General features: G+C 38.3%; 1 protein-coding gene across 1 annotated transcript in view; it reads right to left on the minus strand.

Moving 5' to 3' along the window:
• Positions 1-27,358, minus strand: part of THSD7A (thrombospondin type 1 domain containing 7A) — a 399,875-nt gene that overhangs the window by 132,000 nt on the left and 240,517 nt on the right. The window contains exons 5-6 of the mRNA XM_066238339.1: positions 13,931-14,086; positions 12,313-12,525 (exon numbers count right to left, since the gene is read on the minus strand). Of these exons, the coding sequence (XP_066094436.1) occupies positions 12,313-12,525; positions 13,931-14,086 (369 nt within the window). The remainder of the gene's footprint in view (positions 1-12,312; positions 12,526-13,930; positions 14,087-27,358) is intronic.

Raw genomic sequence — 27,358 nt, forward strand, 5'->3', positions numbered from 1 at the left:
GTTCACATATAGAGCACTAACGTTATTTAACATAAACCCAGCCTGCTAAGAACCACATTGTAAATGAATGTATTAAAATACCATAAAATATAGAATATTCTTCATATCTAATTCAAACTCTAAAGAAATCGATTTTAAAATTAAAAGTGAAAAAACAAACAATCAACATATTAATCATTGTTAATAATGTTATAGATCAATTCCAGGAACATGCAGCTTAGACAACCTACTACTTGGAAGTAACAGAATTAATACCATTATGCTATTATTTTTTCAAGTATTTGTGGCACATAAAATATGTTAAAATTACAGCTTTCACCAATATTATTGTTATATATCCATCTTTAACCCTCTTAGGCAGATGTCAGGGGTGTGTGTGTATAAAGCTTGGATATATATTTCACCAATAATTATGAATGGTATTCTTTTAACTACGTCATCAGGGACTCTTTAAAATAAATGAAAAATAAAATCTTCATTATAACTTCTTTCTATATTTACTTGCTGTACAATACTAATTTGGAACATTCCTTCTCTTTGTTAGCATCATGACAACTCATAAGAGGTTTTTCACACAAAATATAGATTCTAAAACATGGATATATTTCCCCATTTTCTAAATTTACTGTGTGACAGATGAACAAGACAGCATCAACATTTCTGATTAAAAACAAATTTCACTGCAATAGAAACCTCAGGATTACTCCCAGATCAAATTTTGTTTTATAGTTATTCTCCTTCATTTAGTTTAAAAAAGAACAAGAGCATCTGTCTCAACCTCCCTCAACTCCCCCCCCCCCACAGTGATTGGCGTTTTATTTCCACTTTATGGTCAGATTATACCACTTCCCTAGCAGAACACTTTTAATTCCAATAGAACAGAATAGAATCTCTTTAACTTGGCTTTTTTTTTTTTAATGATCTGGTGCTATCCAAAAAAAAATTCATCTTCTCTGACTTTACAAACAAAAATTCTGCAGTGATAAACCCTAATATCTGCAGCCCCCAACATCTCAAGTTCGGTCACACCTCTACGCTTTTGCACCGCTGTGATTTTAGCCTAAAATACACTGGCCTTCTTAAGAGCTTATATATATATCCTTGTGGTTAACACATAAGTCATCTCTTTTTGAAAGCCTTCAGTGACCTCCAAGGTAGAGAGTAAACTCTGCCCACTCTGTCCCTTAGCACTCTGAACATATCTCTAGTTTAGAAATTATTGCACTATGTTAAAGCAATTTGATTACACATTTTCCCATCTCCCACCAGACAGTGGGTGCTTGAGGGTAGAAACTGTTATTATTAATATGAATACACCAGCACAAGCTACACTGCCTGAATCAAAGCAGGCATAACAAATGCTGCAGAAGGAATAAATAAATGAGTCTAGGTAGCAGACTCTTGAAAATTTATCCAATGTTTAAACTACCAGTAATTCTAAACTTTGTTATGAGATCAGAACTTCTCTAGAAGGTTCTAGCTCTCTCATAGTATGTACCTTTTTCCTGGACTGTATCTTTAAAAAGCCCAGATGAGGTTTTCTGCATAAATTTCATATTTAATAATCCTAATATGGCTTTGAATCCAAGATGACATTTTGGACTCAATAAAAAATATTAGGCACTCTGTGACATCATGTTATTTCTATCATGATCTCAGCAATAATATCCATTAATGAAATGTTAAAAGGCATAAGACACCTGACCTGAGGTGGCTCAGTGGATAAAGCAGTGACCTGGAACACTGAGGTCACCAGTTCGAAATCCTGGGCTTGCCTGGTCAAGGCCCATATGGGAGTAGATGCTTCCTGCTCCTCCCCCTTCTCTCTTTCTCTCTCCCTTCTTTGAAATGAATAAAATAAAATCTAAAAACAATAACAATAATAATATAAAAGGTAGAAGACAATAGGAAGGGAAAAAGAAAAATCTTGTAATAATAGTGACAAAAATCCTTTGAGGAACTTTAGACACTCCACCATTTCTGTTGGCTCAATTCTGCTCTGGTTGGGACAATGATGCTTTCTTATTCTAATGTCAAATGCTTTGCAGAGACAAAATGAGTCCCTCTTCTTTCAACCAGATTGTCACCTGCGTTGTTTTTTTTTCTACTGAGAAATCTTCTGTAGAAATTAACTAATTTGGAAGGCCAGTCAAACTCTTCTTTCATATAATCTAGGGATTTTACAAATGTTGTCATAGACAGTCTTCAAAAAAATAAAAAAATAAAAGAGAGAGCCTCTGACCAGATCGTGACACAGTGAATAGAAACATCAAACTGGGATGCAGAGGACACAGGTTTGAAATCCCGATGTCACCGGCTTCAGTGTGGGTTCTCTGGCTTGAGCATGGGATCATAGACATGACCTCATGGTCTCTGGCTTGAGCCTAAAGGTTGCTGGTTTGAGCAAGGGGTCACTCACTCTGCTGCAGCCCCCCAGTCAAGGCACATATGAGAAAGCAATCAATGAACTAAGGTGCCACAACGAAGAACTGATGTTTCTCATCTTTCTCCCTTCCTGTCTGTCTGTCCCTCTCTCTGACTCTCTGTCAAAAAAAAAAAAAAACCAAAAAAAGAGTGATTAACTGATTACAGATGAATACAATATATACCTAAAAAAACAGAAGCTCGGGTAGACACTCATCCAAAGCAGAAACTTTCTAATCTCTCTCTGTATCAGATCTCTTTGGAGGTAAAAATAATTTTAAAAATTTACTGGTTCAAATAATGGCTGCGGGTAATAATTAAAAAGTGTTTCATGTGAAGAAAGATCCAATGGCTCAAATGACACCAACTAATGCCTCTATCTTCCGCCTGCCTTTTATATTATCAACTTGATGTAGTGACTTTGTACAGCTTCTGCATCTCCTTTAGTTATTTCTTCCCAACTTCTTGTGTGTATTCTCTCTTGCTAGCCCAAACTGGGTCATATGCTCATCCTTAAAGCAATCACTATGGCCAGGCAGATGGGTCACAGCCTTGGTATGGAAAAGGAAACAGTACAGTGCTGGGATTCCAATAATTTAACAGCTGGTTCTCTGCCCTAATGACTGTTTTAAGTAGAAAAAAATAATATACCAAAAGGTATTTTATTATTTAATTATTAATTAATTAATTAATACTTACATAAGAATAAAAAAAGTACACAGAACTAGAGTATAAGAGTTTAAAAATATTAATGAAAAAATATTAAATAATACCTGACAAAAAACAATAAAACTGCTTTTTAAGATATCTCCAACTGGCTGAATCCCAGCACTGTATCAATCCCAGCAAGACTTGTGGATAGGTTCAGGATGGATGAATTTATCAAAGAAAAATTGAAGGCACAGTTGAGGAGAGAATGAATGAATGTTGAGGAGGCAAATAACATATACATAATTAATATACATCTTTTAAATTTTTTAATCAACTTAGCAATTACTTTTGATCAAAGATTTATAATTTTAAAGTATAAGGTCAAAGATTGAAATTGTTATTTATTTTTTTAGCAAGCTAGAGAGACACACACACACACACACAGAAAGATAGGAAGGGAGAGATGAGAAGCATCATTTTTTATTCTGGTTCCTTAGTTGTTCATTGATTGCTTTCTTATATGTGCCTTGACCAGGGGGCTGCAGCCAAGTCAGTGACCCCTTGCTCAAGCCAGTGACCTTGGGTTTAAGCCAGCAACCTTGGGCTTCAAGCCAGTGTCCTTTGGGCTCAAGTCAGTGATGATGAGATCATGTCTATGATTCCATGCTCAAGTCAATGACCCAACGCTTAAGCTGGTGAGCTTGTGCTCAAGCCAGATGAGCCCATGCTCAAGCCAGCAACCTTAGGGTTTCCAATCTGGGTCTTTTGTGTCCCAGGCTGATACTCTATCCACTGCGCCACCACCTGGTCAGGCAAAGATTTAAAATTTTTACTAGTTAATTCACTTATATTCTCCATTCCCTTTAAGCCTATTGGCCAAATAGCCAAGAAAATGCAGTATATTAATCTTGTGGCTTTTTATACTACATGCCCTGTTTCAACAATATGTGCCCTTTTAATATAAGAAATTTCACACTGGGAAGCATAGCTAAATGGTATCTCATCTATTATTTCCTAATGTGGATATTGGTGAGTTTTTAGGAAGATATATTTTCCCCAGCTCCCACTTAATGCAGTGCTTAATACCAGTAGTCTTGAAGTTCAGTGTTACTACAGATTTCTTTTTCCATTGTATTTAATTGCCGTTCACAACAATATTTCTTGGTCTTACATAAATCAACTTAAGTCTAATTTCTGGCCATACTCCATGACTTATCTTCCTAAGAAAAGAAAGGAATTGCAGTTTCCTAATATGAAACACTCAGTGCAATAGTTAGGTGATACAAATAGAAAAATGCCACTCATTATCTATTTTCAAATTAATAGCAATATGTTCCAATAATTAATTTGCACAAATATCATGAAACAATTGTAGTAGCCTTCAGAAGACAGTACGAGAGCATTAATTTCAATCAATAACATGTCAAGTGAAAAAAAATATAATTGAGAAATCTATTTCACTTGTATAACAGGTGAAAAGATTTTCTATTATGAAATTTTACTGCTATACATTTTCTTTATAATAGCTGATAGAAAAGGAGGAAGTCACCCATAATTTTAAAGCCATATACAAATTCTTTTAAAATGAGCATACTTATGAGGATGTTATGATAGCATGTTTATGAGGGTGCTATTTAATAAAGGTGCTATAAAAATAAATGAGATACACTGTAAATCATTTGATCAGTATGGGTAGTAAAATTCTTACCCTTAGCCAAACAAACAAAAAGAATGGTCTCTGTGCTTAGTTAACTGTTTCACTATTGAACTCCTTTCAGAAGAATGATAGTAACAAGAAATTCTTCAACTGTGCATCGGGCACAATTCTTAGCACTAAATATATATCGACTCATTTACACTCCACAACAATATTAGTGGCAAAGTTAGCATTTGAACCTATGCTCTGTGCTTCAATAACTAGCATCCAGAAAATTCAATCTCAACAAAAAAGTCTAATGATAAGATGGTGCAAGAGAAATCCTTCAGATCGTATATAGGATTTTATGCACATTCTGTTTATCTTTTTTTTTTCTTTGTGCCAATGCTGTAGCACTTTTGGTTTGGTGTGCTGGGAATTGAGAGTGGTGAAATTTGAAGGCATTTTGAGATGCTAATAGAGTGTACAATTTGATGTCATGCTTTATTTGACATCTGGTAGGCAGAGTTTGAATTTTCAGTTAGAGCAAGATGACAAGTTTACTTGAGGAGAACCTGAGCCATTTCCTGAAAAGACGTGATGCTTAGGGATAAAAGAAAGCAAGAAATTAGTGATGAGTAAGACATTTACTGACAATCTGTTATGTAGAGCACAGAGCTAGGAAGCAGGTATTCAAAAATAAGCGATGATCCCTACTCCGCAGTGACTAAGAGCATAGAGGGGAGATTGCGTAATGGTAAAGGACAAATAACCAAGTCCTATATAATGTTCAATGGTATAATAAAGAACAGGAAAGCAATTGATAAAATGGGCACGTAGTGACTAAGAGCATAGAGGGGAGATTGCGTAATGGTAAAGGACAAATAACCAAATCCTATACCAGGGGTCCCCAAACTACGGTCCGCGGGCCGCATGCAGCCCCCTGAGGCCATTTATCTGGCCCCTGCCGCACTTCTGGAAGGGGCACCTCTTTCATTGGTGGTCAGTGAGAGGAGTATAGTTCCCATTGAAATACTGGCCAGTTTGTTGATTTAAATTTACTTGTTTTTTATTTTAAATATTGTATTTGTTCCCGTTTTGTTTTTTTACTTTAAAATAAGATATGTGCAGTATGCATAGGGATTTGTTCATAGTTTTTTTTATAGTCCGGGCCTCCAATGGTCTGAGAGACAGTGAACTGGCCCCCTGTGTAAAAAGTTTGGGGACCCCTGTCCTATACAATGTACAATGGTATAATAAAGAACAGAAAAGCAATTGATAAAATGGGCAAAATAATATCAGGAGAGACATTCTGTAATTCCCAAAAGGCTTTGAACTTTACACAAAAGGCAACAGGAAGCCAACAAAAGATTTTAAGCAGCTAAATGAGCTGATGATAAAGACAGGATTTATGTTGGGAGATCAGTAACCCCAGAAAAAGGAATACCTGATCATGGGATACCAATAAGTCTATTAACTAACTTGTCTTGCTTTTTCCCAGACATGGAGTTTAACTATTTGAAACTAGCAACCCCTCCCGTTGTTGCAACCCCTACGTAAGCCTCACTTACGTCTCTCCTGAATCACAGAAAGAGCCTCGTCACTTCTCTTCTCCTTTAATGTTTGGCCTCAACAAAGCAACATAAATTATTCTCTAATAACATAAGTCAGTTTTGGTCACTCACCTGCTCAGACCCTCCAGTAGTTTATATTTCTCATAAATTGGTAAGCAAATTTCTGGTTGCTTAACTTTCATCTGAGGTGTCTGCTAAATCTATACTACTTTGAAAAAGAAAGCTCTTTATAAAACTCTGTTCTTTTCCAAGGCATTGTTATGCAAAAGAACATTGGCACAATCCTGAGAGATTTTTTACAAACCAAACACACACATATACACACAGAAGACAGATTAGGGTATGCAATGCCAGAATTTTTAAGGCCAAAGTAAAATTGTGCTTACTACAAACCAAGAGTAAAGAATAACCTATTGCCTTAAATTTAAAAAAAAAAATTCATCTTTACAACAAATTGAATGGAGAATCTCAAACCAATTACAGGAAACAAATTCCTACCAACAGTGTTAGATGATCCTAATTGTAAAGTAAGGGACCTTAGATTTAAGCATAATATCCAACCTAATTATATTCCAAACACATTAAATAGAGTAGCATTCTACAGGAAGGAAACTTAGTTGATTTATTGCTTAAATTATGGAAAAACAACTCAGTTACAGAGCGTATTCTTGCATTTAAAAGATCAGCTTTTCCACATAATGGTGTGTAATTGGTGTTAAGAAGCAGATTCCAGTTCCAGAGAATGATCATGCTTCTGAAATTGCTTTCTCATCTAGCTCTCAACATACATATGAAGTGACGTTCTCTGTTTTCCTTCTTTGTTCCCTCTTCTCTTGCTGCTTTCTCCGGGGGGCGCAGCCTTAATAAACCGTGTGCATCCTAATCCTTGGCCTGGCCTATTCTTCTAGGGGAGTTTGTGAATGCCCCCAATCAGTCAAAACATTAGTCTCAACGATAAGCTTTGTGATTTCTCTTTCTATTCCTGATGCTTTGCTCCCTATCCTATAATTCTTATCCCATATACCTCTGTCCCCTTCCAAACTGTTATTCTTTCATATGTAGATATTTGAACAAATAAATCTAGGGGTTATACAATTTATAAATCAGATATAAATTGTACCACAGGCTTAAAATAAAATAGAGTAATACTCCATTGTGTGTGTGTGTGTGTGTGTGTGTGTGTGTGTGTATATATATATATATATATATATATATATATATTCCAACACTTTTTAATCCACTTGTCTATTGACGGACACTTGGGCTTTTCACATATGGTAAATAATGCTGCAGTAATGATAGGGACAGATACAGGGTGGGGCGAAAGTACATTTCCAGCTGTTGATATGGAAAATAACACAAAATTAATAACTAATACCAGAATAACCTCACTGGTTCATGTACCCACAGCTGTAACCCTCCTCTTCCCATACCTTGTATATTCTTTCGAATGAGTGTTGTGGGTTTCTTTGGATATATACTCAGGAGAGGAACTGCTGGGTCATAGGCAGTTTCATTTTTAACTTTTTGAGAAACCTAGGTGTTTATTCCTGTATTTACCTCAAGATCTCAATCTGATATGTCCTTCTGTTCCCCTCAATATAGAATACATGGGAAAAAGAAGTATGACAGCGTATTCAGGAAAGAGTCAGCATTCAACAAGCCTTCCCTTCTCTTTGCAGGTGTGGATCCATATCTCATACTCCTTAGCCACAGTGATACGACACAATGGTGTGTTACAGCTAGATTTTAAGTATATAGAAAACATACGTTGCTAATGACATTTAAGTTAGTTACTTTTAACAAATGAGCTAGAGTGATTGGAGGTTATCCATGTAATAATGGTATTCCCATTGATTTGAATTTTGAGACGCTTTATCCAGTGGAAGAGGCAAGAATCAAACCAGAGCCAAAGGGTTTTCAGAATGGCATGACATTCTCTGAGGGCCCCGGCTGACCACTGCTCTTGCTGCCACATCATTAGTAGCTGTGGAAGGATGAAATGTTGCGTCAATTTATTGCCATAGAAATATGGGGTTTTTTGTTTGTTTCATAAAAATCTGTGTTAAGTATGAACGTGAGCCACGTACATCAATGTCCCTGGTTATGTTCACTTTTCCTGCTGTGGAGGAAAATGAGAAGGGCAGCATAGAAGGTGCAGGCATTGTGAAACGGCTGAGATTCCCTGCTTTACAAGGCTACACCCCAGATAAAATAACAAAACTGGTTCTGAAATTCACACAGGAAGGTGTCAAACTCTGATACCTGAAGTAGAGTGAATGGTAAGAAAATATGTATATGGCATCACTTCATTTTTTTCAACAGAGGGGATGAAAATATGAAAACAATGTTTGGTTTCCTAATTAATAAATAAGACAATACTCCCCCCCACCTCCCACTTGCAGTCTAATAGTCTTGCTTTGTTCTATCTCTAGCCAACCAATCTGGTAAAACAAAATAATTTTGCTTCTCTAAAGTTACACCTTTAAGTAAAACACCGGCAAATTTCACAAAAACAAAAAACAACAACAACAAAAATTAAAAAAATTTTTTTTTCGCAAAAACAGAAGTAGGGGAGATTTGGGTTTTCTCATCCCATATCCTCTATATCCAACAACCGCTCCACCCAACAGTACCATCTGACCTTTGGGGTCGTTCCTGTATTTGTGCTCAAAGATATAAAATTGCTTTTCTGATCATCTTTAATTACGAGCAATACTTTTTTTTTTTTAGCTTTTTTTTTAGTTTTTTTGTATTTTTCTGAAGCTGGAAACGGGGAGAGACGGTCAGATAGACTCCTGCATGCGCCTGACCGGGATCCACCTGGCATGCCCACCAGGGGCGACGCTCTGCCCACCAGGGGGCGATGTTCTGCCCCTCCGGGGCGTCGCTCTGCCACGACCAGAGCCACTCTAGCACCTGGGGCAGAGGCCAAGGAGCCATCCCCAGCACCCGGGCCATCTTTGCTCCAATGGAGCCTTGGCTGCGGGAGGGGAAGAGAGAGACAGAGAGGAAGGGGGGGGGGGTGGAGAAGCAAATGGGCGCTTCTCCTATGTGCCCTGGCCAGGAATCGAACCTGGGTCCCCCGCACGCCAGGCTGACGCTCTACCGCTGAGCCAACCGGCCAGGGTCACGAGTAATACTTCTTCTAATACACATAGGATGATTCTGAGTCCTCTTCCTTGCATATCTGTGATACTTCCCCGTCTGTCGGAGAGTCTACATAGGTCCTCCCGGGTCCCCTCACAGCCTGTCCCCAATCTACTCCTGACACAGGGTGACCTGACTTGCTTGTGAACACACATGCAATATACAGATGATAAACTGTACAACTGTGCACCTGAAACCTGTATAATTTTATTAACCAGTCACCCCAATTAATTCAATAAATAATTTTTAAAAAAGAAGATAACAGGAAAGAAATGAAAAAAAAAATAAAACACCACCAGCAAATCCTAATGATCTCTGGAAATGTAGACAAAGAATATTTCAGGAAAAAAAAGAGAGGATTAAATGTTTTTAGGTCATTAACGAGGCTGTAAATTTGTGAGAAATGTAGGAGAAAAAAAAAAAGGTCTTGTTATTATTTGCTACATTCATAGGCTTTAATTCTTCATTTCCCTAGCTAAGATTTCACTTAATTATAAAACAAAATCTATAGCCACAGCCGGGCCTAGAGGTAGAGCCTGTACAACTAATCAACCTTAATTCCCTGGGTTCGATTTAATTACAAAACAACATTTGGTGCAGCTGCTAAACACTTACTAGGTGACCGGCCACATGGTAATAATACTGGAGTAGTATTTACAGGGCCCCAGCTTTTGTTCTTACTCTATCAGCTCAGTAATGGTTCAATTATATGTAAATTTGAACAACCTCTACTCTCTGCTGTACAATAATAGAGAATTTCCTTGGTTTTACACACCCCTGTTGTTGAGCCACTTAAAATACCAAGCTGCACTACAACTAATTAATGTCAAGAAGTAACATTTATTAATGATAGAGATGCCCTGATGAAGCACATTGATAATGAACTGGATATCAATAGCATATGTCTGACCGTCTTCAATTCGTTCTGTCTGTGAGATAGAGTGAAACCAGCTCTGTGTGCGGCCAGCTGTCCACGTGCCTGCTAGGTTATCACACGTGTTCCTTTTCAGTATAACCCGGCTCAGCTCACCCCTTCCTCCGCTTGATCCTTCGTGTTCCACAAGGCGATGTCGGAGGCAAACATCTGTGTTACGAAATATTTTACCAGACCCAATTCTTTTTAACCACTGATATTTTTAAAACAGCCAGTGCCCCTAGTAAATTTAAAATAGACTCAATTTGCACAAACTTTCCTGAAGACCACTGCCACGAGTGAGATCTGATTTTTCAGCTGACCACACTTAGGCAGAAGTGCCACGTGCAACTAACCTTCCGTGTTAGCGTTTTTCATTTGTGTTTTAGCTCACCCAAATACACCTTTCACAACATATGGGGTCCCAGTTCCCCCCTAGGGTGATAGGAGGATAAGAAAAATTATTTGAATGGAGGGAAAAAAAATTAGGAAGTGATATCAGTAAGGGAGTTAACCAATGATGATAAAATAACTATGACCCTTACTATGTTCACAGCATCTCAGCAGATAGAGTGCCATCTAATGCAAGTTAGGATCGAAGTGGGTGCATGAGCACCACAGAATGCACTCCTTTTGCTTTCTTTTTTCCTGACGTCAATCTCCTTCTCTTCCCCTTTAGAGCAGGATTGGGTACAAGCTAAAGAGAGGATATACCATAACCAATCATATCCACAGAGAGTAAAAGCAGAATGCACAAAATTCACTCACCACTTTCTAGAACTATAATCCATTTCTTTTCCTGCTAACCCCAGATGGCGGTCTGGCTTTTACCTGGTGCTGTTCTGCATGACTACCTTGGACCCTAAACAAAGAAGACACTGCACATTTCAAAGTTGAAAGGGTAATTTTTCAGTCCTAAGAGTGTCTGTCATTCTCTTGCCCTGGAGAGCCGCTCTCTCTCGGCACGGTGACTGCCTCACAGGAGGAAACGGTTCTGCCGGCTGGAGGCACACAGGGAGGGGGGTTATGATGGTCACCAGATGTTCCAGGGCCCCTGCGAGGCTGCCGGCAGGGTTCCGAGTGTGCTGTAAACAGCAGAAGCTGTCAAACCATGGGTCCCTGGGGCTTGGTGCTCCTGCTGCTCTGTTGTGCAGGGTCACAGGATTCGAGAGCAAGAAGGGACCTTAGAAGTGCTCTTAGCCAGAGGTTTTAAACTATGCCTGGGCAAGTTCTGTTTCCGAAGTGTGTTTCTGGGATTGCAAAAACAGTAAGGGGATCACTTTAAAACAGTAGCAGCTCTCTTGGAAAGAATGTGAAAATCTTATGCCAGGTCTAACAAGACAGGATTTTATCACACCGAAATCAGCTGTAAGAGTCCAAGGTGATTCCTGTGGTGCAGGAAAAGAACTGTGTGGAAAATCGTCACCCCAGTGGCTCTGTGACATACCCAGAGCGAAGGCCCCTAGAGCGCAGAAATGGATTTGGGAACTCCAGGGTGAGACCGGTCTGGTGGCTCCAGAAACCAGAAATTAAAGTATATCACTCAGAGTGGGAAATAAAGGCTTTGCAAGTCAGATCAACCACTCTTATAACCCTTCTCATTTTCTCTGGAAAATAACAAAAATTACCACTTTAAAAGAATGTAACCTTTTCTTGTTACTTTAAAATGTGACAATTTAATACATTGTTGGCTTTATGATGATTTAATTCATATTCTATGTTACCTATTTCAAATTAAAAAAGCACCTCTTTACTGCCACTATTAGGAAGAAAGAAAAGGAGGGAGGAAAGGAGGGAAGAAGGGACGGAAGGAGGGAGAGAGGGAGGGAAGGAAGAAGCTAAGGAAAGAAAGAAGCAGCAGCTCTCTCTGTGTTTGTAAATGGAATCAATTACGATGAGATGACAAGATTTTAAAGCACAGGGTTAGGAGACATTCACAAAAGCAGGATAGACATGTGTCTCACCGTCACTGTTGATGCAGACAACCTCTTGGACCTGAGTGCCCGGACCACACTCTTTTCCATTATCTGGTTCACAGTCTCCAAGCCTCACTGCTTTCCACTCGTAGCAGGATGGCTCCTCACAGGGAATGGCTTCCAGTAAGTGAGGGCAGTTCCCAGTGCCCCCAGAGCCTCCAGGGGGCCCGTTGGTAATGCGCCGCTTCCTCAGTTTGAAGCCTGAATTATTAGGGAAGGAAAATATTAACTGGTGCCATGATGGGTTGGATATTGCAGAAGGCTGGATGAAATCCCATGTGAAAGCTGAATGAAGTTTGCAGGCAGAAGTCATATCTGCTTTTAGTCACTGGTGTAGCCCCAAACTCTAGCTTAATGTACATTTAAAAATTTATTAAATACATAAACGAATGAATAAACAGAATGGCCAAAGAGGAACTTTCGTTATTAGCTTACTATAGTAAAAATAAGGCAAGGCACGCCAAGTCTCTCTCATCTCTTTCAGGGCTGGAGGTGGGGTGGAAGGGAGGGAGGGAGGGGGGTGGGAGGGAGAGAGAGGGAGAGGGAGGGAGAGAGGGAGAGAGAGGGAGAGAGAGAAAACTCTAGTTTGATTTTGCTTGACTTGGAAAATCTATAGTTATAAAATATTCAAAGAAACAATGAAATCGCAAGCTATTCAGAAATATTCATGACCAAACAAAAATGCTATTACTTTGAATTCTTCAACACTATCACACCATTAAATCTGAAAAGGAACCCCTGATAAAGTTGAATAGTCCCAGAGAAATCATCTCTTTGAGCTTCGTTGATTTTAGACTCCCTGGAAATTTGAATTGGGGATGTAAACCATGAGCTCTAATGAGTATTCAGTCCTGCTCTGTGCCCTAAAAGCACCGAAGTGTTGCCCTTCCTGACAACGTATAACAAAACTGATGTCTGTTTACTGCTACGTGAACATATTAGGGTCACTAGGACACCGCCCTTTGAAACGAAATAGGAAAATGACTTTAACAATGTGTTAAAATTACCCCACCATGCCTACCACATAATAAACCATTGTTATTTATTCCACTCCTCTTAGATATATCATTTGTATTATAAAAGAAATAGCATTTTGTTTTGGTTTTTACCTTCAAAATAATGAGTTCTGTTTACTGGGCACTAGCTACTAGCTACGGGGTCAGGCAACTGAGAGCTTTATGTTTATCATCTCACTGAATCTTTAGAGAAAACTTGGGTGGCGAGGTTATTACATCCCTCTTCCAGCCAAGGGGACAAAGATTTAGATAAGTGAATTAACTTATCTAAACAGCATGGAACTGAAGTTTACCAATATAGGTCAGTCTGACACCACAGCTCATTGTAACCACTGCACAAAATTACATTAGATGTTCTCCATCTGCTGTTTAAATTAACAACTATCCTGCCTACTTTTTTCACTTTTAATCTTCTGGTATCATCACCAGAGTAGGTTTATTCATCTCTTGAAATCAATACTCTTTAGCCATTCCGGAAAAAAAATATCACCAATGACTAAGCACAGGAAACACAGAGTAGCATTTTTAAATACTTCACGGTATAATTCAATTGATGGGAGTTTTAAGCATGTCATGTTACTATTACATACCTTTTTTGCCTTGCTGGTCATTACAGTTTTCATAGGTACAAGGTCCCCAAGCTGACCAAGGTGAGACCTCACATTCAATTGGACAGGGAATGTGGCACAGTTGTGTGGTATTAGGAACAGGGCCAATGCATAATTTCAAATCCACTGGTTTTGAGGCTGTATGGAGGAAAATACAGAGATCTCTTAAGAATTACACAACCTATTAGGGTCAACAATCTGCTTGTTCTGCATGTATGAGGAAGGGAAATGCTTACAGAAGTGCCACCAAGACATTATCACAAAGCTTCTCAGCTACACCCAGAGAATAAAGAAAGAAGTGGGCAAAATGCAGCAGGACGGTGGAGTCAAAGGGAACGAGGCTAGAGGTCTTGCAGACTGTTTGATCACCGGCTTTACCACTAATTAGTCGTGCAATTAATATGCTGAGTCTAATTTTCCTAGGGCCAGTAAAATAATCCTTAAGGTCAATTTTTGTCTCTAAAATTCTTCAATTACAGCCTAAGAAAGCGGTATCTATTTTATAGGCCTGGACACAATAAGAAGGAAACTATAGCTTTAAAATATATGGATAAATATATATTATGGCTTCCAATGAAGCAGTCTCCCTTTCCTACTGGTCTCAGAGAAGTAATTCGTGGAAGTGATGAAGGAAGAGCCCATGCCACCAAATGGGGCATCTCTCTCCTCCAGCTGCATGACTCACCGGATACTTTCCAGAACTTTTACTGAATACATTATCTGCATATGTGATTCAAATCTCCGAGACTTATTTATAATTGTCCACTTCTGTTCATAAGTTGACCAATAAACAGTGGATAAGTATTGATTGCCCTTGCTTCTCTTCTATTTTGATGTGTGAAGTTTGGCTATTGTGTACAGCACATGCAATTGACAACATAAATGCCTAAGTGAGAAAGATATTTGAAGATATATATATATATATATATATATATATATATATATATATCAGAAAAGAACAAAGATCTGTATATTGTGTACCATATCGCTATAGTTGCTTCTGTTGTAAAAAGTTAAGAAGTAAATGTCTGGGACACACATTTCCTTTCATACAAACTAGTTGCTGTCTGATAATTTGAAATGCCCGTCCCTGTAGTACAAAGAACCGAAATAAAAGAGAAGGTCTTAGATAATTCTCACTTGCCTTATGCAAAGAACTACCCAATTCTGATTGCATGGGATTGCATCTAGAAGCTCACAGAGAAGTTAAAGGAGTTTAGGCTATGTTGTCCTAACTTTTAAATTAAAGTAGTAAATATATCTGCTTGTAGTTTCAACTCGAAGGCAAACTGGAGGTACTGGTGTATCCTTCAACTTCCTGCAACACAGACACAAACACACACACGCACCGATGCTACCGCAACACTCTTACACTAACTCCTCTTCCTGCCACTGTTTTCCAGTTGTGAAAAGTATTCGATAAATGTTGTTTTTCACTTCCCTCCTAGGAGTGCTTAACCTATCTCCCTCCCCTCCCACTCACCTCCTCCACACACACTGCAGTGAAAATTGATGACTTAACACCCCTAATTTGCTTAGTATGGAGAACCATGAGCATTCTTAAGTTTATCAGAATTGTTGCTAATGTGCATCATCATCATAACATCAGCCAAAGCAAAAAATGATGAACTGTATTGCTTACAGTGAAAGTACTTGGCACAATAATGACAGAAAATACAGAAATAAATGCTTCACTACTCAATGTAAAACATAGTTTGACATCAAAACGCACATTTCAGATAAAATAAATGGTTTTTAATTTCCTTGCAGACAGCAGAGTCTTGTGATGGTTAATATAATGTGTTCACTTGACTGGGCTAAAGAATCTCAGATAGCTGTAAAACATTGTACCTGGGTGTGTCTGTGAGGGTGCTTATGGAAGAGGTGAGCATTTAAATCTGTAGAGTAAGTAAAAGACATCACCCTCACCAATGGGGGTCAGCGTTGTCCTAGTCATTGAGACCCAGAAAGAATAAAAAGGTGAGAAAAGGGTAAATTCAGTCTCTTCTTAAGCTGATGTATCGATTTTCTCCTGCCCTAGGACATCAGAGCTCCTGGTTCTAGGAAACCAGGAATTACAATGGTGGCCCTACTCATATAATTATGTGTGCCAATTCCTATAATAAATCCTTCTCATTTATCTCTGTACCCTATTGGTTCTGTTTCTTGGGAGAACCTTGATTAATAATATAAGTCTACAGTGTGTAGAGAACTCTTATAACTGAAAGTTAACACAGTTAACTTTCACAGTGATTTTCAACTTTTTTTGGGGGGGATCTCTTGGCATACATAAACTAATGACTGAAATTTTGCGGCACACCAAAAAATATATTTTTTGCCAATCTGTCAAAATAAATAGTTACAATTTTGATTAATTCACACTGAATGGCTAGCTGTTGTTGTGTTGGCTGTTGTCATTTTATTTTAATCTGACAATCTAAGGGAAAATAGTTCAGTGCCCCTGACTAAACAGTAAGATATTGCATGTTTTAAAAATTCTCGCAGGACACCAGCTGAAAATTGGACCATCACTTAAATTAGAATTGTGTATATAATTACCTAAAATTTCTCCATTTTTTCCCAATAAACTAAAAAGTAATTTTAAACCTTATATTGTCTTGAAAATTATGATTAATACAAAGCAAACTCGACTGCGCATGCAATTGTGAGGACTGTTGGTGTCTGAAAACATTTATCTTATATATAAGATTGAGAACTTTAGGAGAGAAACAAGGTTTTATCAAGAAAACAGGTGAAAACATTATGTTTCTAATTCCTGGTCATTTTCGTGTGAGCATAATGTTAGCTTTCAGTGTAGTTTGAGTGAATCAAATAAAATAGTCCCAGAAATCTTCTTGAGCTATTAAGAGTGAAATGTGTTGAACATAGGATTGAGGAAGTATTGCTTAAAGCAAAGTGCTTTTAAGCTCTTCTCAGCTGCTAAGCTAACCAAGTCAACTGAGATAATACAGTTCTTGAGAAATATCCTCAATTTTATAGATGTCTTTATAGAGTACATATAAAGTTATTTCATTAATCAAAGAAACACAAGGAGAGAGTGCATATTTGTGCATGATTCTATTCCTTTGGTGATTTTCATTATAGGTTTTTCTTGTAAATAGGGTATTTATTGATTAATGTAAATCACAGACACTAGCTGAGCTCCTCAAAAACTCTAAGTCAACTGCATTTTTGCAATAGCCTAAGGTTATCTGGAATAAGTGTGATTCGATGAATGAAGTAAAGGACAGACCCTGGAGAACTCCCTGTGTTCCAGTTTAACTTGTGGTGTATAACTCCCCTAGTTCTCTGTCACATAACGTAGTGTTTACTGCTGATGACATCTCTCAAAAACTGAGATTTGAATTTTTTAGAATTGCCTTCTCATTATTCTTGTATAATTGTACTACCTAAGAAATTGCTCACCCACTACAGACTCCAAAGAAATACGTGTCAGATTTTTAAAGTCTTATTGTTGATCTCTTAAAAATAAAGGAGAAAGTTTATGATTCTCATATGACTTAAAGATTATTCAGTTATATTTACTTTGCATGCTTCATGAGGTTACAAAAGAATGTATGAACTTCTCTGGAATTAACAAAACAAATGAAAAGAACTGGTGCATTTTTGCAGGTCTGAAATATTTTTGTGTTTTTATGTTTGGAACATTACAAATGGAAAAAGAAATGACTGTAAGAAGCAAACTTAAGACTTTTGTTTACAGCCATGTGGCCATTGAGGTATTCTGAAAATTCATCCATAAATAGAATCTTTCTTTTTCAAGCAGGAGAATTAGAAAAAATTATATCTCCAATATCTTCCTGAAAGCAGAACTCTGTATGTTAATTTTAGGTGAAACCTGTTAATTACATAACTGGAATCATAAGAATATCCTCTAAGCTTCCCCAATTCACAGCTTGAATTCAGTAAGGTGGCATAATCCTAAAGCCACCTCTTCCTGAGGCACCCTGGTCCACAGGTCACAGAACTCTTTGTTTTAATGGCCTGGTGGGAGGATGGCATATCCAGCATTCTTTAATTATCAGGAGCAAAGGAAGGCATTTTTCAGACAGAAAATGAGAATTTAACTATGAAAGACTATTTGACCTCTGATTACCCTTCACCGACCTACATATTATGTAGTCTTGTATTTTATTTCTCATTTAGTATTCATTTGGGTCTAGACCTTAACATTTTTAAGTGAACCCTTTATATAAGTAGTATGAGGATATATAACTTCTAAACCAAGGGAAACAAGGTAAGGACAACAAAACTGTTACAATAAATTCAAAGGAAAAGTAGGGAGAAACAGAAAAAAACAAAGAGAATAAGATAGAATAAATAAATGCAAAAGACTAAAGTTAGCCACTAAAAGCCAGAGATGAGCCAACTGAATAAAAATATAAAATTGAAAATGACTTTTTAAATCCACTAGTTTCTCAACAGTTTGAAAATCTGACAATACCAAGTACTGGAGAAGATGTGAGGCAGCCTGAACAGTGAAACACTACTGGTAGAAATCTAAGTTATTTTAAATATTTTTGGGAAAAAAAGAGAGATTATCTAGGATGGTTGAAGATATGCAGACTCCTAGGTCTATTCTCTGTACAGACTATCAGACATTTACCTCAGGAACTATTTATAAGAGTTGTTATTAAAATATTGTCTATAATCACAAATATATAGGAATAACACATGTCCAACAAAAAGGGAATGGGTATCAAATTATGGATGTCAACACTACGTAACTCTATACAGAGGTGGAAATAAATGAATTTGAGCACTACCAAAAATATGGTGAAACCCACAAATATATAATATCAAGGAGTGAAAAAAATAAGAAAATATACTAAAGTATACCATTCGTATAAAGTTTTTTAAAACAAGCAATATACAGAAAAACAAGCACTATCACTATGCTTTGGAATATACGTAAGCCTAGGGAAGAGAAGAGCAGGCACGACTGTCCAGGAACCGGCCTGATAGTGTCAGCGTGGCCCTGGTGTTCTCAGCAGCTGGCCTGTACTCAGAGCTGTGCCCTGACTTTCTCCTCTCAGACATAAACAATTTCATAGCACATGACATCAGACAAGGTCATTCTATGCTATGATGAAGTGAGACAAAAAATAAGATGACTTCGTAGTTTAAGTAAAAACACGGTAATTGTGAGAAGTACAAAAATTGTCAAATGGTCCTCTCTCCCAGTGAACATGAATGAGTTCTGCTTCTTTTTTTTTTTTTAAATAATTTTATTTTTTTAATGGGGTGACATCAATAAATCAGGATACATATATTCAAAGACAACATGTCCAGGTTATCCTGTCGTTCAATTATGTTGCATACCCATCACCCAAAGTCAGATTGTCCTCTGTCACCTTCTATCTAGTTTTCTTTGTGCCCCTTCCCCTCCCCCTTTCCCTCTCCCTCTTCCCCCTCCTCCTGTAACCACCACACTCTTATCAATGTCTCTTAGTCTCACTTTTATGTCTCACCTACGTATGGAATAATGCAGTTCCTGGTTTTTTCTGATTTACTTATTTCACTTTGTATAATGTTATCAAGATCCCACCATTTTGCTGTAAATGATCCAATGTCCTCATTTCTTATGGCTGAGTAGTATTCCATAGTGTATATGTGCCACATCTTCTTTATCCAGTCTTCTTTACCAACTAGAGAGCTTTAGTCTCCCTCTCATCTGTCCTTCTTCCAAATACGGTTTATTAAGAAACCTGGTCATGGAATTAGCCTTGCTTCCTTATGCAAAGTACACTTATCTGAAGCCTCCTAAAACACACACACACACACACACACACACACACACACACACACACACACCACAACCGAAGCCCAAGTCCTATAATGGGTCCCTCTGACATTGTTACTGAGATGCCCAGAGAGGCCCATGCTGTTACTACCCCTTTCTGCAATAAGGAGTAAACCCAACTAGTTCAACTACAGTCGTATTCCTGGTGAGTTCTGGCTGAAGAGGAAGAATAAGAACAAAATATAAAGAAAAGCAGAGAATGTTAAACATAAAATTTAGAATAGAAATTCCACTTGTGGGTGGTGTGGGATATGATTTAATTAATAACAAATGCTTATTGTTTTCACCAGGCTGGATAATGTTATGGTGTTCTAAGTACTTAACACATATTAATTCATTTAATTCTCACAAAACCCCTTGGAGTAAATATTCAATTATCCGCATTTGGGGGGAGGGAGGGATAATTATCCTCAAATGTAAAAACTCAATATGGACTGGTTAAGTAACTTTCCGCAAGTCACAAAGCTAGGAAACTGAAAATTTTGGATTTACACCAGTTAGTCGGACTCCACAACCTTCAGGTATACCTCAAACTACCTACTATTCCATACGGTCTTGGAAGATAGGTATGCAAGGGGGTTCCAATAATATGTAATATCTTTATAAACAAATAGAATCTCTCTCTCACACACACACACGCAAATACATTTGATAAATGTAAGAATGAATTAAAATATGATGATTGGGGGTTATTAATAAGATAACAAGACTATGAAGATAATCCAACATCAACTCTGCTGACCTATCAGTGAAAATTATACTTTTATGTTCCAGTTGAAAATGGAAACTAAAATTTCATCCTACCAGACATCAAGAATTGATTGCCCAATTACTATCAAAGTGGGAAGTTCTTCACTTATAATAATAATAATAGTAAATATTTATATTGAATTTATTTAATATATTATTTTAATTCTTATGGTAGTCTCATGAAGTAGGTATAATTGTAATCCCAAATTTAAGGACAGACAACTAAAGCACAGAGAGATCAAGTAACTTGCCCAAGGACACACAGCTCATTAGAGGCCGTTGGGACTTGACTTTCGAGAATATGCTGTTATCCACTCTATCATACTATACTATGACAACTAGTAAGAGCCATGTTCTTCCCTCATGCCTACCCCAAGTCCCTGAGCTCTGTAATACAGTGGGTATCTTGACTAGAACACATGATCAATTTTAAAAGTGTTTAGTTATTATGGGATGTGTGTTGGGTAGAAGTAGGAGGACAGTAACAGCAGGAACTGAAAGTGACATTCATCTAGAAAATAAATCATCAGTATTTTAATAAACAGTTTAAATTCTCATCTGTTTTCAGTGTCAAGTTTGTAAACTAAGTAAATTTTGTCTAGCATCTAAAAAATATACCACGTGTGTATGCTAACTCTTTATCATAAAAAAAGGTAGATTTTCAGAGATGTTTAAACCGAGATCTCACACTCAGTCTACTTCAGACCTATTTGTAAAATAATATGCCTTTTCTGTACTCTGTGAAAGATATATTAGGGTTCAAAGGCTGAGAAAATGCAGGAGGTTTAATAATTCATTCATCCATTTAGCAAAACAGCTGAGCATTTTTAAGCACTCAAAACCTCCTGATATTGTGTTTATTTTTTATTCGCTTACCTGAAAATCTGCTTTTCCCCTCCTTGAAATAGTAGTGTTGTTTTTTCACTAAACAAGCTTATTTGATTGCTAACTCACAATTACAAAAAAATTCTCTTGGATTTGAATCTTAGTTTCCAGATAGGTACTGACCAAATGTTATCACTAAGCTCAAGGTGCCTGATAAGAGAGATTCCAAAGACCTAAAGTAAAATCAGTTAAAAATGCTTTATATTTTTATTCATTGCTCAGTCAGTTAAAATAAACACTAAATGTCTCCTCTATTCACAGCCCTGCTCTTGTGTCCAGAATTATACACCAAATGGCGCTATGGGACCAATGGCAATGATACCTTTTTTTGTTTTTTTTCCTTTGTTTGCCAGTGTGTGGTGGCATTTAAGGTATACTTAACCAAAGCTGTTTTAATCCCAAAGTTTTATTTGATGGTGTCTATACAACACTCACTTAATGTCAGCCAGAAGCACTATACTTTCATTCCCAAGAACTGATGTCAAGCAAATAAAAAAAAAGCCTTTATTTTGAAAATTAATTAAATTCTACATGTGTCATTAATTACTTAAAGTTTTTGAAGATGTTCTTCTAATTATCCACAGAAATTACTTTTCTCTTGTCTTTCTCAGGCTGTTACATTTAATGGGGACATAAAACCCACCATGTTCTTTCTAATAATACAGGGTATTGTTTTTAAGATAGTACACTTGCTCTTTAATTTTATAACCATATTTAAAGCAATGATTGAGAATTCCCTCTCAGGATTTAATGTGCTTTAGAACTCGCTGCCAGTCCTGTCCGGCTGTAATGAACTCATTATCGAGCTATTGTTTTTGATTCATTTTTTCTTCTTTTAATTTAAGACATTATATTGTGTATTTAGGAAGCATACATGCACAGTCCTTGAGTTCATTTTCTACATCATAATTAATGTCTTTGGTCTCCAACAGAGTCATCGCTGCTTCCGAGCAGCTCATGAATTGACTGACGGCCACGCCAGTCACCCCCCCCCCCCCCCCCCCCCCCCCCGCCGGCCTCCCTGCCTGATCAGAGCTTGCTCCCCTCCTCTGTGCCTGCTGCTGCCGGGACAGCCTCCTGAATTGTGTTGAGGTCACAGATCAAAACATTTGACTGAGGTCACAAACCTTTTTTTTTTCTTTTTTATTACATTTATTGGGGTGGCACTAGTTAACAAAATTATACAGGTTTCAGGGACACAATTCTACAACCCATCATCTGTACACTGTATTGTGTGTTCACCACCCCCAGTCAAGTCTCAGTCTGTCACCATTTATCGCCCCTACCCTCCTCCAGCTCACACCTCCACCCCCAGCAATCGCCACATTGTTTGTGGCCGTGAGGTTTTTCCTCTCCTTTTCCTGTTTTGTTTAATCCCTCTACACCCCTCACCCAACACCCTCCCACCCCTGACAGCTGTCGGCCTGCTTTCTATCAGTCTGTCTCTGTTTCGCTCATCAGTTCATTTTGCTCATTAGATTCTGCATATGAGTGAAATCATATGGTACTTGTCTTTCTCTGGCTGGTTTATTTCATTTAGCATAATGCTCTCCAGTTCCATTCATGCTGTCAAAAAGGGGAAGATTTCCTTTTTTTTTTTACAGTGAGTAGTATTTCATTGTAAAAAATGTACCACAGCTTTTTTATCCACTCATCTATTGATGGGCACTTGGGTGGCTTCCAAATCTTGGCTATTGCAAATAACATTGTAATGAACATAGGGGTACATATATTCTTTCAAATTAGTGTTTTGGGTTTTTTTTTTTCAGATAGATTCCCAGAAGTGGAATCTCTGGGTCATAAGATAGTTCTATTTTTAATTTTTTGAGGTAACTCCGTACTACTTTCCACAGCTGCACCAGTTTTTAATATATATATATTTTTTTACATTAGACTAATTTAGAGCTAAGCTGTTTTAGTGATCCCTGTGTTTGGAAGTGCAGTATTTTTACACAGGCCTCTTGATTTTTCTGTTTATTCTTTTGGCATTAGAGAAGGCCTAGATTTGCTCTATCATGATTTATAGTCAAGTGGACGTAATATTGGATACACCTCATAAATTCAGATGAGGTTTTTCCCAAATATTCCTTTAGGTCCAGATTAAATGTAGGAGAGAGTTTTCCTCTTTTCTGCATATATATATATATATATATATATATATATATATATTCTAGTTTTAATTTCTCAGTTATGGGTGTTGTGGGAACGTGCTATGAAAACATGCAGAGTTAGGATGACAGAAACAGCAAGGTGCCCCAGGGTCAAAGCCCTGAGCGAACGAGAGTCCAGGGGCCTCTCCGACCCGTACTGGCGACAGTGCGTGCTGGAAACAGCAAAACAGCAGGATGAGATTCAGCAACACAGAAACACTTAGGCTCTCAGAACAGAGATTAGGAGTCAGCATGTTCCTTGTCCTTTACTGAGAACTTCTGCCTTTGGCTTCCTTGAATTCTTTATACTTGCTAATAAATATCTGAGTAAGGCTAGGAATATGGCTTCAGTCCTTCGATCTGCTGACCGGGGCTGTTGCCTCCCCTCGGCCCCTCGGAGCATTTCATCAGGTCTCTGAGTAGTTTTTGTCATGACAGGTGTTGAGGTGACTGACGATGAGGAAGGCACTAGCACGTGAACACTAACACTACAGCTCTTGTAAACACCTGTAAAGAACTCAGCCCACCAGACAGCTGGCCTGCTGTTGGGACACTGCCTGCTGGCAGGGTCAGGAGGGCACTCAGTGATGGGCCTTGTCAGTAGCCTTTCTTTCCCCTGCTAAGTTCCGGTGCCGGGGAGAGTCCTGTCAGGGTCTCTTCCTGCTTCTTCCAGGATTCTACTCAGTCTCACAGGGGTTGTTCCTCTGCCCCTGTGCCGGCTCTCCTTCATTCTTATCTCAGCATCACCTTAGCAAATAAAACCCTCCTAAAGGTCTAGTCTGTGAACAGGCTTTCTCCTTGTGTCCAGGAGAAACTGATGCAGGCTTCCCCACATGTACATTCTATTGGTCATTTTAGGATATTACAGAGAGGACCAGATGGCTATGCTCACAACGCAATACTGCCTTGAAAACGATGATCCCGTCTTGACACAAATAAAATAGAACTTTGCTCTTTTAACTATAGGTGAAAAAAAAAACATGTCAAATAATTTATTTTGCTGGCCCTGATTTACGTAAGACAAGAACATTTAAAAATATGTGGGCTTTCAAAGCATACATCTTTGTGGAAATGTTAATCATTGTTAGGGTTTAAATTTCACAATTTCACAACCTGTATCAACAACTTGAGGACATACTCTCCAGCTACAGGGGTGGACCATCTGTTGCAGCACTGCAAATATGGAGGATTTCTCTCTCTTTCTTTTTTTTTAAAGGACATGTTGTAGAATAGTCTATGTAAAATACACACAGAAATCTTCCAAAACTTGCCTTTTTTTTTTTTTTTGGTATTTTTCTTTTTTTTTTTTTTTGTATTTTTCTGAAGCTGAAAACGGGGAGAGACAGTCAGACAGACTCCCGCATGTGCCTGACCGGGATCACCAGGCACGCCCACCAGGGGCGACGCTCTGCCCACCAGGGGGCGATGCTCTGCCCCTCCAGGGCGTTGGTCTTTTGCAACCAGAGCCACTCTAGCGCCTGGGGCAGAGGCCAAGGAGCCATCCCTAGCGCCCGGGCCATCTTTGCTCCAATGAAGCCTTGGCTGCAGGAGGGGAAGAGAGAGACAGACAGGAAGGAGGGGGGGGGGTGGAGAAGCAAATGGGCGCTTCTCCTATGTGCCCTGGCCAGGAATCGAACCCGGGTCCCCCACACGCCAGGCGACGCTCTATCGCTGAACCAACCTGCCAGGGCCCAAAACTTGCTTTTGGAATCATTCTTAGAATCATTCTTGAATTCTTCCCTGTGTGAGTCCAGAGACCGGAGGTCTCAGACCATGCCAGTGCAGGGCCAGTCCCCAGCATGGAACCACCAGTGACAAATTTTAGTCCAAGCAACTTATGTCTAGTCACTGGTTGTCATTGCATCATTTCACATTGTCCTTAACTACTAGACTATGGTAAGCCTATTTTCTTGCACTGCCTTTCAGAAGACCAGGGTCTGTGCTATATGCAGCAATCCAATGGACAGAAAGATCCCTCCTCCCAATTCCTGCTCCCTGCACCTCTATTCCTGCCCTGCTCTCCTTCCCCTCCAATGAACCCACACTTTACTGCAGCTGGCCTGCATGAAACCGCTGGGTTTGACATGTAAACAGTAGTGTCTCTGATACTACCAGGTCCTTCATTATTAAGCTTTAACACAAGAGTAATGATCACCTCATTCATGGTAATCCATAGATACATGAAACCTGTGTTAAGACTACTGAAAAACGGTACTAAACTTTCAGGGACTTCTTAATTCTTGCATGTGTTCCTTGAAAACAAACATAAAGGGATATCTGTCTCAAGACCACCAGCTGGAAAATGTCTTCATGTAGCATTGGAGCGTGTTGGAATATGACAGTTACTGGTTTCTGAAAATGTGTAACAGAATCACAACTTTCTTGATCCATGCCTAGCTTTGGAACAGCTACTTTTCAATTTTCAGTGTATTTAACAATTACTGGGGGTTGGGAGTGAGGAGAGGGGTTGTTTTAAATAAGACTCCTGCGTTCCACGCCCAGAAATTGATTTGCTGCGTCTATATACAAACCTAGGAATAATTTGGGAAATTTTAAACTAGTATTTTTAACAAACACTTCAGCTGATTCTGAGGCAAGTAACGGGCAGGCTAAACTCTGAGAAACACAGCTAGGCAGGGCTGGAGCTGAAGTGAACCACAGATGGCACGGCACTGTGGCGCTAAATGCTTACATTATGAAATGTCAAAATGTCACGCACATTACAGAGTTGTATATACTTTGGTAAAGAATTGTCTGCTATTGTCTTTGGCCATAAAATATTATGAATTATTTCTTCAGTGGTATCTGTTTTTTTTATTGGCGATTTATTTCTTCCTAAATATTTTTCTAAATCTAGGCTCACATTTTTACTTAACATCAGCACATATAAACTGAGTTTGAAGACTTTCCCCAAGCTCTTAGTATACTCTTTTAAGTGAAACTGCTTAGAAGAATAATTCTGGAGGCTTGATATTAGTGATCCCCGACTCACTTTTGTAGGCTGGTAAAACTACATCTTAGGGAAAAGAGGGTAAAGTTGTGGGAGAAGGGAGGAGGGGACTAACTGGGAAAGATTCCTAAAGCAATCATCTTGTCTGTTCTGGATATTAACCCCAGTATGAATATGTGGTTTGTAAATATTTTCTCCTACTTCATACGTTGTCTTTTCATTTTGTTGATGCTTTCCTTTGCTGAGCAGAAACTATTTACTTTGATGTAGCCCTATTTGTTTAATTCCATTTTTGTTGTCTTTGCTCTAAGTGTCAAATCCAAAACAAATCATATCCAAGACCCATGTCAAAGAGCTTACACCCTATGTTTGTATCAAGAACTTAATATTTCATGTCTTACCTTCATGTCTTTATTCCATTTTAAGTTGAATTTTTATTCATTGTTAATGTCCTCTCTCAGATTTTATCTCACAGACTTTAACTTTTTAATCTCAGCTTTATGCCTTTTACATTTATGTCTTTGTCATCATTCAAATTCTTACCGATTTTATTATCTTTTCTGTTTTCATTTTTTATTTTAATGGCATTTTAAATATCATATTTATTACCCCCCATGACTTTTTCTCTAAATCTTTTTGTGTAATTTAAGAACTCTACTTCTAATCATTTGTATTATTTTTTTTTTTTTTTCATTTTTCTGAAGCTGGAAACAGGGAGAGACAGTCAGACTCCCGCATGCGCCCGACCGGGATCCACCTGGCACGCCCACCAGGGGCGACGCTCTGCCCACCAGGGGGCGATGCTCTGCCCATCCTGGGTGTCGCCATGTTGCGACCAGAGCCACTCTAGC

The sequence above is a fragment of the Saccopteryx bilineata genome, chromosome 7 (genome assembly GCF_036850765.1).
Source record: "Saccopteryx bilineata isolate mSacBil1 chromosome 7, mSacBil1_pri_phased_curated, whole genome shotgun sequence".
Taxonomy (NCBI): domain Eukaryota; kingdom Metazoa; phylum Chordata; class Mammalia; order Chiroptera; family Emballonuridae; genus Saccopteryx; species Saccopteryx bilineata.